Source organism: Neopelma chrysocephalum, unplaced genomic scaffold, assembly GCF_003984885.1.
Source record: "Neopelma chrysocephalum unplaced genomic scaffold, ASM398488v2 Primary Assembly neopelma1_68, whole genome shotgun sequence".
Classification (NCBI taxonomy): domain Eukaryota; kingdom Metazoa; phylum Chordata; class Aves; order Passeriformes; family Pipridae; genus Neopelma; species Neopelma chrysocephalum.
The window spans coordinates 4,194,909-4,209,972 of record NW_020897727.1 but is presented as its reverse complement, the minus strand read 5'-3'; the positions used below and the strand labels follow the sequence as shown (position 1 = coordinate 4,209,972).

Genomic DNA, 15,064 nt, shown 5'->3' with positions numbered 1-15,064 from the left:
TATGTTTAGATTACAGCGACATCACAGCTGGGTTGGTCTCGTCTACAAAAATTTTCAAAACTCAAGACTTAAAATCAGTAAAATCATCTTCATCATCTGACAGATGTGACCAATCATCAGCTGATTCTGGAGGTCACTTTTAATTGAAGTTGTTTAAAAAGTGTGAGAAAGGATTTCTTCTAATATAAATTCATCTGGCTTTTGGTGACAAGAAATGATTCAGAAGTGCCAGGAGTGACTGAGTCTTGTGGAGCTCACTGTAACACTCCCTAGGTGTTTAATGAAATATAACATCCTTTCATCTCTGTACTGTGTGGTTGTGTGTCTGTGTGTGTGTTTGGGGATTTTCAGAGATGTTTTCTGCAGACAGGTATCAAACTGCCAGGGCATTTTCCATATGTTTGCCTGTCAACAGGCCTCAGGTAAGGCTCAGCTGAGGAGGTCACACTAGGGGTAGTCCAGTCTCTACTAGGACAGCAGGAGAGGTTGCTTGGCCTCTGAAGCTGCCACTTGAAAGGTCATTAACACCTACTACACATCTAGTTTCTCTTACCAGATCTCAAATTACTTGCTAATGTAGGAGGAAGTTCCTACCTAGTCTGAGGATACAGGAGGGAGGTGATGTGTCTTTAGAACCATTTGTTTTTTGAACTGTTGTCACATTTGCTGTATTCTGCCCCTGAACTCTCAAACAGTGGAGTCAGTCTGTAAGCTGTTTCTAATTGATACACAGAGCCCAGTCCAAAAAAACTGAAAGAAAAACCCCAAACCAACAAACCTTGTTCATGGCTGCTTTGGGGTGGGAGAGGGTTTGGACAACAGCTGATTTTGTTCATTACATCTGAAATGTTTGAAACCACAATGGGCTGCCAAAATATGTGATTGTCTCAAGTGCAAAGGAGAATGCTGCAGTGTTGTTGGATTTCAGTGTGACCAGGATGAACTGACTTTGTTAACCTGAGTTACTAAGATAATCAGAGTTAATAGCTCCAACTAATAAAATTCAGGGATTGAATATAGAAACTAATGTTAGCAAAAGTGAAAATGCTTGATGAACTATTTTGATACCATAGAAGTGAAACAATATTATGTAAAATTTTAAATGCTAGAAAAAAACACAGCCATTTTAGCTAAATTATGCTAATAAAGGCAAATGGCATGATGTTGTTCCAAATGCACAGATAACCAAGAGCCACAGGAGAAGGGTTGTGTGGCTTCCTTTGCTTTAGCATGATACAAGTGTAGTTACTGACTCCCCTGGCTGTCAGCTGGATCCAGGGGTGTCTCACTGGCCTCTGCTCCTTGGCTCTCCTGTCTCTTGTGTGGGGCAGAGTGTGCTTGACTGCTTGTAATTCCTAATGGGAATCTGTAAGATTTGCCATCCTCTTTCCTACCTGTCCTGCAGCACATTCATTTCCCGTTATTCACAATTGTTTATAAATGTTTGCAGTGAACAACATCACTGTGTTTGTCTGAGTTCAGGCAGTGCCAACCACCTTAAACACTGGAGAGCAAAACTGTCTTTTTCACGTGAGTAACAGCCAGGGCAAATATACCTCGAGCAGATGGGTTAAGTCACATAAACATTCAATCAGGATTGACTAAATACTTGAAGTCCTTTGAAGGGAAAGATTCTTGTGCTTTTGGGGGCAGGGAAGGTTCCAAGAACGATACACCCAGATGTTTGCCATTGCCTTAAGCTAAGCTGCCACATACAGCTCCAGTCCTGTAATTAGTGTTTACACACATCCAGAATTACTGCTGCATTAAATGGTAAAATAAGAGATCAGACACTTGCCTTAACTTTTGTGTTGTAATGGGTACAGCAACTATCAAATTGTTTTTGCAGTAGATTTTTTATGACTGTTTCCTAAACCATTTCCTGTGTTTTCCCTCAGGTGTCTGAACGCCTGAGCCAGCCAGGAGTAGCCATAGGCTTGGCTTGGACTCCCCTGGGAGGGGAGATCATGTTTGTGGAAGCGAGTCGCATGGATGGGGAGGGGCAGCTCACCCTGACGGGGCAGCTCGGGGACGTCATGAAGGAGTCGGCACATCTGGCCATCAGCTGGCTCAGGAGCAACGCCAAGAGATACCAGCTCACCAATGGTGTGTGGGGCTCTGCCACAGCACTGCAGGGCTGCAGGGCAAGGATTAATACTGCAGGGAAATTCAATGTCCTAAAACTTGGTGGTTGTTAGAAATTCAGCAGATTGTAGCATTGCTGAGTAACGGGGGGAGTTACTCGTACTCACTGTGGAAACCTGTTAAGTGTTGCCATAACAGAGAAAGTTTTCCAGCCATCAGTGCTACAGTGAAGGTGAAATCAGCTCCAGAGTTCCTTTGTGTAGTTCTTTCCTGGTTCCTGTGAAGCTGGGGTGTTGGTGGCACACAGGTCAGTGTGGGCAGAACAGGAGTTGTCCCTGCAGGCTCTCCCAGCATGGCCAGTCTCTCCCTGCAGCAGCCTGGCAGGCTGGGACAGCCTCAGTGCCAAGGTGCTTCTCCTGAGTGGTGCCAGACTCTGCCTCTTACTCGTTTTTACACTTGAGCTTTCCAGCAGTACTTTCATGATGTACATAGATATGGAAGTCTGTAGTTTTTATCTAAAATGAAGACACAGATTCTGTTAAAAGTACGGTTTTGTAGTCTAAGTTTTAATATTTTGAGAATGTTGGGTTTGTATGGTAGCTGTTGATCTGCAGTGCAATAGGACTCTGGACAAGAACAATTTAACTGTTTTTTTGTTTGAACCTCCCAGGAGCTGTGGAAATGTGCTTTCTAGCATCATCTGCTGAATAGGGAAATAATTGTCCAGTATTTGTCATTATGTCTGGAAGCTTAGATAGGTTAAAAACCAAAATGGAATTAATGTATGAAATACCTGTGGGTTCCTGTGGAGTGCTGAATCTGTGGTATATTCTCTGAAAATTGACATTTATGGTTTGGGACATAAAATTTCTATGTATCTACATTAATCCCTACTCTGAATTTGCCAACACATGCAAATACTGAGCTTACTGGTTAATGTGTTACAGTTTTCTTCTAGGAATCTGGATGCAGGAAAGCTCATTGGGTTTTCTTATTGTTGTTTTTTTTTCTGGGGTGCCTGCAACGTTGTGTTGTTTTTTTCAGCCTACTGTTAAAAAAATAACAGTGCCAAGGCTTTTAATTCTTGGTGGGCTTTTAGAATAAAGACTGGGAACAAAATGGGTTTAGATTTTTAACATTGAAACCATTCTTTTTTTTCTATAAGCTTCTGGAAGTTTTGATCTCCTTGACAACACTGACATCCATCTGCACTTCCCAGCTGGAGCTGTCACAAAAGATGGACCATCTGCTGGTGTTACCATAGTAACCTGTCTTGCTTCACTCTTCAGTGGGCGGCTGGTGTGCTCAGATGTAGCCATGACAGGAGAAATTACACTGAGAGGCCTTGTTCTTCCAGTAAGCATCATTTGAGAAAAGAGCTAAGTTGTATTAATTCTCCCTATTCTGGATATAAAATCTGTTTATAGGCACTTAGAAAAGCAGGGTCTTGCTGGATCATTCCTTAGCAGCAATCCATTCTCTTCTGGTGCAGTTGGGAGGCTGATGGAAGCCAGCCTGCTGCAGTGCTGTCCCACTCCTCCCTCTGCTTTGCTTTTCAAGATAAAGCCTGCCTTGATGTGGTTTTTGTGGAAAACACATTAAAATGTCTAGTTAGAAAGGAAACCTAGAAGTCTTAAAATTCAAGATGGGTCCAAAATGGGTATTGCAATTTCTAAACATGCTCCCTCAAACTATCAGTACAGAACTATCTTTGGTTTCTTTGAAAAGTTGTTCCTTAAATCTCTCACAGTAACTGTGTGTAAGTTACTCTTGAAACCATCCTCCATACACCTTTTTTTAGATTTTTCTTAAATGTTGTTCCTTGTGTACAGTTCAGCCAAAAGGTGTTTCCATAAAGCTTTTTATGGAGAATAAAGCATGAGGGCAAAGAAAAGTTTCCAAACAAATACAGTTTAAAGTGTCAGTGGAGCCTGGTGCAAGTGATTAAGCAAATATAGGAGTTATCATCCCATACCAAATGATGGAGAGGAGGAGGATGAAGTAGGAAAACAGAGGCAGCATTTTGTGTCCTGCAGAGCAGAGTAAAGCAGGGGTGCCAGGGGGAGGTAGCAGGGGAGGAGGATCTCTGGAGTTTGTTCTGGGGACAGTGAGCTTGACAGGATGGGCTGTGGTTCAGGGTTCTCCTGGGCCCTGCATTAACTGGTGAAAGGTGCCCGAGCTCCCCAGAATGTCTTCACCAGGGAGTGACCACACTTTGCCTGCTGTTAAAGGTGGGTGCAAAGATCAGATACCTGTAAATGTTAAACCAGATTTACCTTCTTCCTGAACGTTCTCTGGGATCTTGCTGTTGTCAGTCACTGGATTCCTCCAAGCAGCTGCCCCTGTGTGCTGGGTGTGCAGCACCTCCAGAGCAGTGGCATCACCATGGGATTATGGCCCCTCCTACCTGGCTTCTATTACAGCCCTTTGTGCTATAATACAAGGCTTTGCTCTTCTGTAAAGTATTGTAGAATTACAAGTTTCTTCTGTAAGATGGTCTTTAATTAGGATTAGAAGAGAGTTCAGGGGAAGAAGCTACAGCTGTGATTTGAAGCAAAACTAATTTAACCCCCCCTCCTTACATCTCATTACCAACTCAGCCAGGTGGCTCAATGGAGCAGTGCCTGTTGTAGCACAAAGCATCTCTCTAGTCTCGGAGCACACGTTTGCATTACTGTGCATTTTCTGTTGTACAACTCCAGTTATTTGTGTGACAGTGCTTCCTTAGGACTTTTTTCCCTCTAAATCTAACACTGCCTTTTTCTGAAAAGCCTTCTGTTCTAATGCAGGATTTCAGCACACCATATAAAACTGGAGTGAAGGCCACCTTAGTTAAAAAAAATTCCTGAAAAGTAATGACTTTTCCACTATTGGTACTCTTCTACCTGCACTTCTAGATTAATTTTTCCCTTGTTATTAGCTGTTACAGAAAGAATACTATAGCATATTAACATATTTCCCTCATTAAGCACATAATGAGCTACAAATGTGGCTGCATGTTTAATTGCTTTCTTAACTAACTGGGGGAGGCAGAACCTTTCATCAAAATTTAACTCCTGATGTGATGTTACAACAATTCCTGTATTAGATGAGTGTCACTGTTTTTATATATATTTTTTATATATGTTTTTACTTCTTCCCCTTACTAGGTTGGGGGAATTAAAGACAAAGTCCTGGCAGCACACCGAGCTGGCCTGAAGAGAATTATCATTCCTCAGAGAAACGAGAAGGATCTGGAGGAGATCGCGCTGCCCGTGCGGCAGGACCTGACGTTCGTGCTGGCGACCTGCCTCGACCAGGTGCTGAACGCGGCCTTCGAGGGGGGCTTTGCAGTTAAGCCCAGAGTGGAGCACTTGAACAGTAAACTTTAAGCAGCCAGGCTGAGATTCCTGCTGTATCAGATTCCATGGCTTGTGATCTCTTCCAGCTCCCTACATGTGTCAGGTGTAATTAGGAGTTTAACTGGACTGTTTAAGTGGGGGTGTAAACGCAATCAAAAGGAAAATGTTGCTGCAGCAGTCCACATTTTAAGGGCTTTTGCTGCTTCTTATCAGCAAAGAATCTTGAAAAAAATACTCATTTCCTGATAAGAGTCAAGCATGAGAAAATTGAAGCTGTTGAGAAAGAATTCCTTGGCATATCTGGAATGTGTGTATGGACGTGGCAGCAGCTGGTCCCATCCTCAGAGAGGTCACACCCACAAAGAGGGAATAACGGGCAATTCTGAGAGAGCTGTGTTTGCAACAAAGGCAGCACGAGAGGCTCATAGGTGGGCTTGTGACAAAAAGCAAAACTGATTTAGCAGGAGAGTTTACTTATTTAGAGAATAATATTTGTAATAATAACAATAATGGGCTAAGGAGCAGTAGCATCGGGAAAAATAAGGATTTTGAAATCTAATAAACATGCTTAAGGGATTTGAACAGAAGCACTATGGTCAAAATTAAGTTAGTAAGTTCTTTCAGCACTTGGTTCTAGTTTGTAGCAAGGTCACTGCAGACATCATTTTTCAAACCCCAACACAGGAAGCAATGCCAGAACTGAAATGTAGGAATTGCTGTGTAAGAAGGGCAGTAACACACACGAGTTCATGTGTGCTCCTTCCAGCAGCACAGGGGGTGGAGCAAACCTGAAGTCCTGATAAAAAACCTAGTAACATTTTGGAGGGACGAAGTACAAGTCCTTTATTCTTACTGATACAAACAGTCTTCATTCTTGGCTGCCTATGTTTGGAGGTGAGCCTGTGGAAATTAAATCCACTTAAACAATGCCAAGAAAATACTGAATCATTAAAGTGCATTCAGTACTGCACACTGTGAATAATTTATGGTTCAAGAAGTCTGTCAGTCTCCCCTCTCAGTTGATAGCTTTGTCTCTTCTCTTGAACCTCAGGGAAAACTGCACTTCAGTGTGTGAGCTGGGCCTTTGGCATTGTTTATACCAGTCAACCCCTGAGCAAACCGCCCATGTTTTTACATTCTCCTCTTGTTCATTGGTTCTGAAACAAACTCCAGTGTGCTCAGGAAACACAAACTGTACCAGTGACAACAGCCTGTTCTAGAAGCAGCCTATAAATCAAAAGAGTTTGCTTTGCTTTCGTTTCCATAGATAACAAAAGCTGATTTACCTGGAGCATAATAGCACTGATAGTAATATTCAGTGGGAATTTCTGCACCTGTTTACAGAAGATTTCACAGAAGACTTAATCTAATAAAATGATAAAAATAAAAACCCGTTTTGTGTCACTATTTTAAGAGCTCTACTCTGAAGTCATTCACCAGCCAAGTTCCAAGACGATGGGCAACACAGTCTCAGAACATGTTCTGCCTTACAAGAAACTTGCAGGCAAAAAGTGCAGATAAACCACACCCTGGGTAGAACCCCAGGCCAGTATGGTCATGAGGGTACTGCTCATTTGCTTCTGATCAAACCAGGAGGGAAAAATCCTTAACTAAACTGAACCCAGCTTCCAATAACAATCCTGCACTATTGGCACTGGTGGTAGCACAGACATGCACAGAATTCCAGCACAGTCTGTTTCTACATGTGGAAAACAAACCTGCATTTTTTTTAAAAATAGTAACGACTATAAAAAAAGAAGTTTCCACCACAGCAAAACAGGGAGTTGCTCCCCAGAAAAGTTAAACAATGACTTTCTGCCTGACACACCACTCCCATATTATGTCTTGTCCACATGGACTTCACCTAAAGGGGTGGGGGGGGGAGTCTGTGGCCACTCTGAAGAGAATGCCAGGCACTTACTGCCTGTTTGCTGTTCCTGTTGGCAGAGCTCACACGGTTGTTACTTTGTTGATTTTTTTTTTTTAAAAACAAAACTTCTGCATTACCCCCGTATCAGATACTACACACTCTGGGAGGTGATAAGAATAACCCTCCATGCAGCACCAAAGCACTTCTGAAGTGACTTCAATGCACTGGGGATTCTGCTTTGCAACTGACAGTTAAATGGCCCTGATATTAAACGTGGCCCTCAGAAGAATACCCTGAAATAGCCAAAGCTTATCAGAGGAGAAAAAAAAAAAGCAGTGATAGCTCCTTTCCTCTGTCCACACTATGAATTGCTACAAAGAGTAAGTATCCCACTAGTGCATTCCTGCTTTAATCACAGTAGCTTTGGAAAGATTCTGGATAAAACAACAGGACAGGCAGCAATACAAAACCGTTCACCTGCTTTAATTTTAAAGCACTACTGCAAACAAGAACTAGCAGGAACTGTCACAACAGAACCCGAATATTTACATCCACATTTGTCAAACATTTTAAGGCTTTCTTTTTAAAGGGCAATGAAAACCACAGAGGTAGTGCAAGCAGACAAATGCAAGGTCTACTGCATTTCATCTTTTAGAGACAAATCTGAAAACTCTTTCCCAATACAGCAAAGTAAAACAGCACTTTCTAAAATAAATAGCTAATGTTAAGACAATGCCAGGCTTTAATACACCATTTATTTTAGATAAGGTAGTAAACTGTACAGATTTCTAGTATGTTTTCTTTTTTCATATATAACAGTGTAGTTGACTTACCAGATCCTCACACTCTTTAGAGGAGATCCACTGAATTAGGCTCCTGATACTTTTGAGGATCTGGGCCTAAGTGTAATTTCTTTAATCATTCCATCTGATGATGGACATTTGAGCATTTTATACAGATTTATTTTTAAACACCAAATGGTACTATTTTACATTACAGTAAGTCAGCATACAGTAGTTCTGCTATAGCATTTGTCATCTGTAAGACATGAACCAACCTGTCTGACCACACCAGTCAGCTCCTGGAGCTCATTGCAAATGCCACTCTTCAAGTCCCCTTCAGAAGTACAGTCTTGACCTTCAGGCCATCCCAGCCTAGATAAACTCACTGCAGATCAGCACAACAAGGTTCTCAGAGTCACAGTTCTCCTGGGGACACAACCCAAGCTGAACCTCTCCAGACACAGTGCCCAGCCTTACACACCTGTGCCCACAGAGCCCCGGCCTCTCCCAGGGCACAGGCCAGGCTGGAGGGAACACGGGGGTTCTCCCCTGCCCTCCCTTAACAAAACCAGAGCTGGAGTCAGCTCAGCTGGCAGGAGGACACCGGTCCAGCCAGCCAAGCACCAGTGAGCAGGGGACACATGGACTCCTTTAAAAGATCTGAAGTATTTAGCCAAAAATCTGTCAAAGACCAGAAGACAAAACAGAGGTAAATGTGACAAGCTTAATTAGGTGAGAATAATTACTGAATTTAGAAAGCTGCAAACAGTTGTATATTCAAAAAAAGGAAAAAAAGCTAGACTGCAGGACTTTTGGAAGCACTTATCTACTGTCACAAGGTACCAGTACATCTTTAAAATTACATCTGTGCACAGGTCAAACAGCCTAAGTATCAAATTTTAAGAGTGAAACTTTTACTACATGAAGCCAACTATTTCTGTAGTATTTTAATAATCCAACCCAATGGATTTTATGTTCCTTACCTGTGGAACTACTTACCTCTTCATGCATCAAAATAATAAAGAGTTGTCTTAACAGATCAACTTCTCACAAGAAAGTTAAGACAGTGCACAGTAAATAAACTGTATTTTAATGTGTTACAAAAGTATCAATAGCCAGACTACCTCCCCAAGAGACGTCTGCTACACTAGGTTTGACAAAGATTTCTTTCCAACAGCTTGAGATGAAGCAGCTTTCCCCCTTTTCTGTCTGTCTCTGTTCTGTAACACAAATGCCACATACAGTCGTGGTTAAGGTTTTCACCTACAGGCAGTCTGCAAAAAGCCCAACATCCTTCCAGAGCCTTTAGGGCTGGTGAAACACCTGCAAGAGATTTATCTGCACTGTCATGTGTATCATGTCACCATAATGATATACAAAAGTCACTTCCAGACAGTTGCTTTAGTAACAACCAAAAGACATGAAAACAAGAAACTGAGCAAGAGCATCAATGTGTCAAACTTTGAGCTAAAGCAAAAAGCAGAAGCTGGCTGTGTTTTCTTTAATTTGCCAGGTATTCTTTTAATGACAAATATAAAAAGACTGAAAACATCTCGCTGCCTGCCTTTTTTTTTTTTAAACAAATGGTCTGCTTTTATAATTACAAATACTGTGTAATACAATACCTTCTTTGTACTGCAAACCAACAAATACAAGGATGCAATCAAGTTTCTAAGCATCTCTAAATTTGAAATGTGAATTATTATTTTTTTTTCATTTGGAAAATTCTTAATAATTGTTCATTTTTGTTAGAAGATAACTCAAAGTACAACAACATCTAGGCCTGTTTTTAAAGGAGCTGTCTTTCCTGACACATCTTTGAACATAAGCACTCCTTTCGAGTTCAGTACATTCACAAATAGCTCAATTAAGAACAGTATCACCAATGAATTGACTACTGGAAAGAGACAAAATTTACCAAACATACAGAAATATAAGTTTTACCATAGCAATTATGCATATCAAAAGATGACACCTGTAATTAATTTTAAAAAGATACAAAAAAGAGAAAAACCTGAATTACAGAAAAGAAAGTCATATTTATTTAATGAAAAACTAGAAGTTAATAAAAATTAGCAAATACACAAAAAATATACACAAACAGCAGCAATACTATGTAGTGACTTACAAAGAGGGGGTGGGAGGAGGAGGGGAAGCAGCGGCCAGAGACCAGACCGCTCAACATGGCTTGTCAGTCAAAGGGGGAGGAAAAAACACAAACAAAAACACGAAACAGTATCCTTTTCAACAGTACAATCAATCTACAAACAAGTTTTTAGAATTATTTTACAACATTTCCTGTAGAATCAATTCTTAATACAAAAGATGCCCATTTTGGGTGTATATATATTTTCAGTGGTTTACTGTTGACTTATTTTAAATATATTAGTTACTACATGCAACTGCTTCCTGTAATTTAACAGCCTTTCCTTTTATTTACCTTCATTTATGTCTACCCTCCATCTACCAAATAATTTGTCTGACAGTCAAAGATGGTTACCCTAGTTTCTGCTAAATTAAATGCAACGGTTTAAACACTGGCCTGAAGAGGTTTGATTGCCGTTTCAGCACATGGATATAGTTACGTTGATGCCTAAATTGCCGTTTTCTGCAAAGAGCTGTGCAATGCTGGTGTCAAAGACTAGGCAGTCACTATTCATAATGGCTGTTGCAATTCCCTCATGGATGGACCGAGGAGTTGCTTCCCAAGTCAATCGCCGCCTATGCCCGTTTAGCTCGAGTCGATAAGCAAAGTTTTCTGCTTGCTTGCGTGTTCCTATCAGCTGTACAATTGCAAAGAACTGCTGGTGACCATCATATTTCTCCTGTTTCTCCAACACTAACATGAAATGGAAGCCAAAACAAGACTGCATCATAACCCAGTCAACAGCACCAGGAAGATTAATGTCCGTAGCCAGGAACACTATATCTTCTCCCTGCAGTGTTGTAATTGACTTGTGTTGATGCATCAGGTGTGGCATCACAGCATCCAGGGAGCCTTGCCATTTACATGAAGCACCGGGACACGGACAAGAATAAGGCCTAAACTCACACAGCTCCTCGTGGTCTGCTTTTTCCGTGTGTGGCAAAGTTATCTCGCATCCGGAAGAGGCGTATTTACATGGGAATAGTACAGAGTTGGCAACTTTCTCCATAGCCAGGTTACGGATGGAGCCCAGCGGGCCTCGGCAGGTTGGACAGCACGTAAGTTTGGGGCGACAGTTGCTACAAACCAGGTGGCCACTCTGACACTGCAGGATGGGTGGCAGCACATAGTCAAAGCACACGGGACACTCAAAGAGACTGGCCAAGTCATTGTTGGAGGCTGTGGTGCCCGTCAGCGCGGGCACCCGCTGCGATGGCGTGCACTTGGAGGTACCCGTGGGGAGTGCTGTGGCAGTCTGACGGCTCATGTCTGCAACAGAAGAGAGAAAAGAATTAATATCTAACCACCCTGTATTTTCCTCTGCACACAGAATTTCTTCAATTACAAAGAAGCTTCAAGAGAAAAGATAGAAATAAAAGCAAAAAACCCCACGTAATACAAACGTGGGTATGTTACGTGCAAAAGATCAGTTGTGCACGTTCGATGCAGACACTTGCATGACATGGAAATTTAACAAGTGGAGCAGTTCTATTAAGTGCTCTGCAGTGGAATTTATCTGTTGGAAGCTGCAAGGGAGATAAGTAAAGATACGCTAAAAATAAGAAGTTTGTTGTTATTGGTTTACTTTTTTTAATGCTGCATTTATGAAATGCTTCACCCAGATCACTTGTGTGTAACAACTCGGAGCACTATGGAACAATTCTAAGGCTGGATTTTAAGCTGTTGTGTATGAGAAACTGGCCATCTTTAATGAAAAAAAAAAGATTTTCTGGACATGACCTTCTCAGTAATCATATTTACTGTACAACTGTTTTTTAAAAAAGTTGAAAAACACTAGCAAGGAAAAACACAGCTCAGACAGTTGCTACCCTGCCTTTTTCCCAGGATAGGACAGTGACTCTTCATTTTCAATACTCTGATACTGGGCCCACATCTTGTAAAGCACATCCACTGCTTCAGATTCCTGAACTAAACCATTTGTGAGGATACCAGAAAAGAAAAACAAAGCAATTATTTTCTTGAATTTCCCAAGTAAGACAAGAAATAAAAAAGATTAAATCTGAGAGTTAATTTTACCATGTAAGTAACTCAAACATTTGCAGTCCCTTGAAAAGGCCCTGTTAATGAAGTCTTACATTCAATGGAGCTCCCACTGAAGTTTTTCTTTCCGCTGTCCCCACACAAAGGTGACAAAGGTCTGACAGCTGTCCGACCAAACAGCCTGCTTGAGCATTCCTACAGATGTGGTACAAGTACCATATTTGTTAACATGTTATGGATGCTACACTCTTTGCAACCCCTAACTCTCCTCCTCCTTGTGCAAGAGGAATTACTAGTGCTACCCGAGAAAATAAACATAGTTCTGAAAAAATAAACATTACCTTTGTAGGTTAAGGACAGTTAGGCAAAACGCTACTCAGAGTTGGCCTCAGTTCCACAGTACAATTCTCAGCCACCCTAAGTGCCTCTCTGCGAGTACATTAGCTCTGTATCTGTCACGTACATATAAAGCTCTCAAAATAAACCTCATCTTTAATCTCCTTGCTATTTGACATGGGAATATTAGGCAATAGGCAAGCTTCCCATATTTAGCATCATTTCACCCACAAACTTACTCATACTTGGACCAGATAACTCAGAGCAGCATACTGTGCATGCTTTTGCAAGACATGCACTGTTCATGGCACAAAGGAGAGGAACTAAGAGATTCCAACCTGCAAAATGACTTATCCCTTGACATTCAAAAGTAACCATAGACAGGCAATTCCAAATTCCTCTACAGAAGCACTTCTCCTTAGTCCAGAGCTAGAAAAACATGAGTGTCTAAGATTGGATACTCAGTCACTGATTTTATGAGTCTCACAAGCCCAGTAACAGCATCTTCTCAACTCTTCAAATTCTATTGCTTCATCTCAGGCTTGGTGGTCTAGAAATACCCAATTACCATCTTCAGGAAAAAAAATCCATGCAGTGGTTTTCAGTGCTGGACCTTAACTGATACTATAGAGATATGGCAAGAATATTTGTGTCTTCCGGCCACATTTTCCTACTGTGAGGCATTCCAGCTCAGATGAAAAAGTTTAGGATGTTTGTGACAAATCAAGAATGTGTTCTGGGGAAGTGATGCTGCCCCAGTGAGGGGATTTGAACAGCAAGGCCTCTGGCAGCTGACAGTGCTGCTGCTTCCCCAGCACCTGCGGGTGGGAGCTTGTGACTCTGCACTGCTCTGGAACAAATGACGTGCAGGAGTGACTGTACACCGGAGAACCAACTCAGATCACGCTGTTCGCTTGGGAATCACAGCCATATTCACATGTAAAATTCCGGAAGTGCTTCCCTTCAAATATCGTAACACACACATTTCAGAAGGTTGTGTGTGCTGGATCTTGCCTGACCCTGTATGTCCTGATCCAGGGATCCCCAGCAACCCGCAGATAACACTGGTGAAAACCACTGCGTCAGACCAGTTCCCTGGGCAGTCTGACGAGCTGGGTGAGCTCGGGTGTCTTTAATTACACCTCTCAGAGCCCATGCAACAGTTAAATGAAGCAACCTACAAACTTGGCGAAAGACCTTACGCACAGATGCACTTCCCACTTGAGCCTTCTAAGCTATGGAAGCACTGGAGAACAGGACTGTGTGTTACCACTGTGTGACCAGCCTTCACACACACGTTCCACAACCGAGCACAAGCAGGGAATGAAAATGAGCAGGAACGTGAACCAGACCACTGAGATGATTAGCATGCAAGGAAGAAGCTGGATAAAGCTATTAACTGTAATTTACCAAGCCTAAACGTGCCCAAAGTCTGCATTTTCATCACTCTTGTTAACACAAAGATGAATAATACATAATGACAGAAAAGTCAGAGAAGTTAATTTTTTATGGCTATCTTAAAAACTAGAAGTCAATCACAAGTAAAACTTCTAACAGTGTAATACATTTAAGCCACCAAACTATGAACACCATACAAACCAAGTGACTTGTTAACAAACCAAGGAAAAACAACTACAGAACTGGAAACAAAGTTTAAAGATATTTTTAGTTACAAACTCCTTACTCCCTACATACAATATTTGCTATTACGTTATCTATATTTGCACACACTGGGAATAAGTCTCTAAGCAACAGTGATAAACTAAGGTATACTAGGTGTCATTTTCAAGACTATTAGTTCCTTTAACTCAAATTATCCAAAAGATTGCACATATTCGAAAAAATCTAACCACGACTAAAACAGGGAAAACGTATTTTAAGATTTCCTAATTGTAAAGCAAGAAGAACTGTCCTTCATGACATCAGAACGCACCGACCTGTTGATAAAAAAGTATTCTCGCCAGTGTTGTGGGGAAGGTGACATGCACAGGCTACCGAGACCTCCCGAGGGACGCGACTTCACAGCTCCTAAACCCCAGCTTTTAATGCTGCGATAACGCAATGGAACGTCGCTACCTTTCCCCTTGCAGGCTTTATTCCCCGGCAGACACGCAGACCAGACGCCCTTCCAGGAACACGGCCCGCTGGAGGCGGCTCTGCCCCTCATGTGGCGCGGCGGAGCTCATGGCGTGTGGGGGCAGCACAGCCGCGCTGGGGCCGCGGGCCGGGCCGGGACCCCGCCGAACGCCCCCGGGCCCCGGTGGGCCCCGCGCCGCGCACGGCAGTCACCGCCTCGGGCCCCGCCGGCCCCATCTACGGCCCGGCCCCGCTGCGGCCGCTCCGGCCCCGGCGCCAAAATGGTTCCCCGAGCTTCCCCCGGCACCGCCGGGCCGCGCCCGCCCCGCCCCGCCCCGCCCGGCCTGCGCCCGCCGGGGGAGGGCCCGGCCCGGCCCCGCCCCGGCACAGCCCACAGGGACCCGGCACAGCCCACAGGGACCCGGCA

The 15,064-nt window shown here is 42.7% G+C and overlaps 2 protein-coding genes across 7 annotated transcripts in view; one reads left to right on the top strand and one right to left on the bottom strand.

The window, feature by feature from the left end:
- LONP2 (lon peptidase 2, peroxisomal) overlaps positions 1–6,816 on the top strand; it is a 37,201-nt gene extending 30,385 nt beyond the window's left edge. Inside the window, exons 13-15 of one of the 2 annotated variants that reach the window (XR_003534534.1) lie at positions 1,899–2,144; positions 3,251–3,441; positions 5,235–5,349. Coding sequence is in view for 1 of the 2 variants with exons in the window: in XM_027685062.1 (XP_027540863.1) it covers positions 1,899–2,106; positions 3,251–3,441; positions 5,235–5,456 (621 nt within the window). In the remaining variant the exon portion in view is untranslated. Of the gene's footprint in view, positions 1–1,898; positions 2,145–3,250; positions 3,442–5,234 lie in introns of both variants that reach the window. The other variant, XM_027685062.1, reaches the window with a different exon arrangement.
- A 942-nt stretch (positions 6,817–7,758) lies between these two features.
- The window catches only part of SIAH1 (siah E3 ubiquitin protein ligase 1), a 72,539-nt gene continuing 65,233 nt past the window's right edge, over positions 7,759–15,064 (bottom strand). For 2 of the 5 annotated variants that reach the window (XM_027685066.1, XM_027685064.1), the window contains exon 2: positions 7,759–11,493. In XM_027685066.1, coding sequence (XP_027540867.1) covers positions 10,643–11,491 — 849 coding nt within the window. In that variant the 5' untranslated portion in view covers positions 11,492–11,493 and the 3' untranslated portion in view covers positions 7,759–10,642. Of the gene's footprint in view, positions 11,494–13,758; positions 13,895–14,498; positions 14,617–14,637; positions 14,812–15,064 lie in introns of those variants that run through there. The other 3 variants (XM_027685063.1, XM_027685065.1, XM_027685067.1) reach the window with 3 other exon arrangements.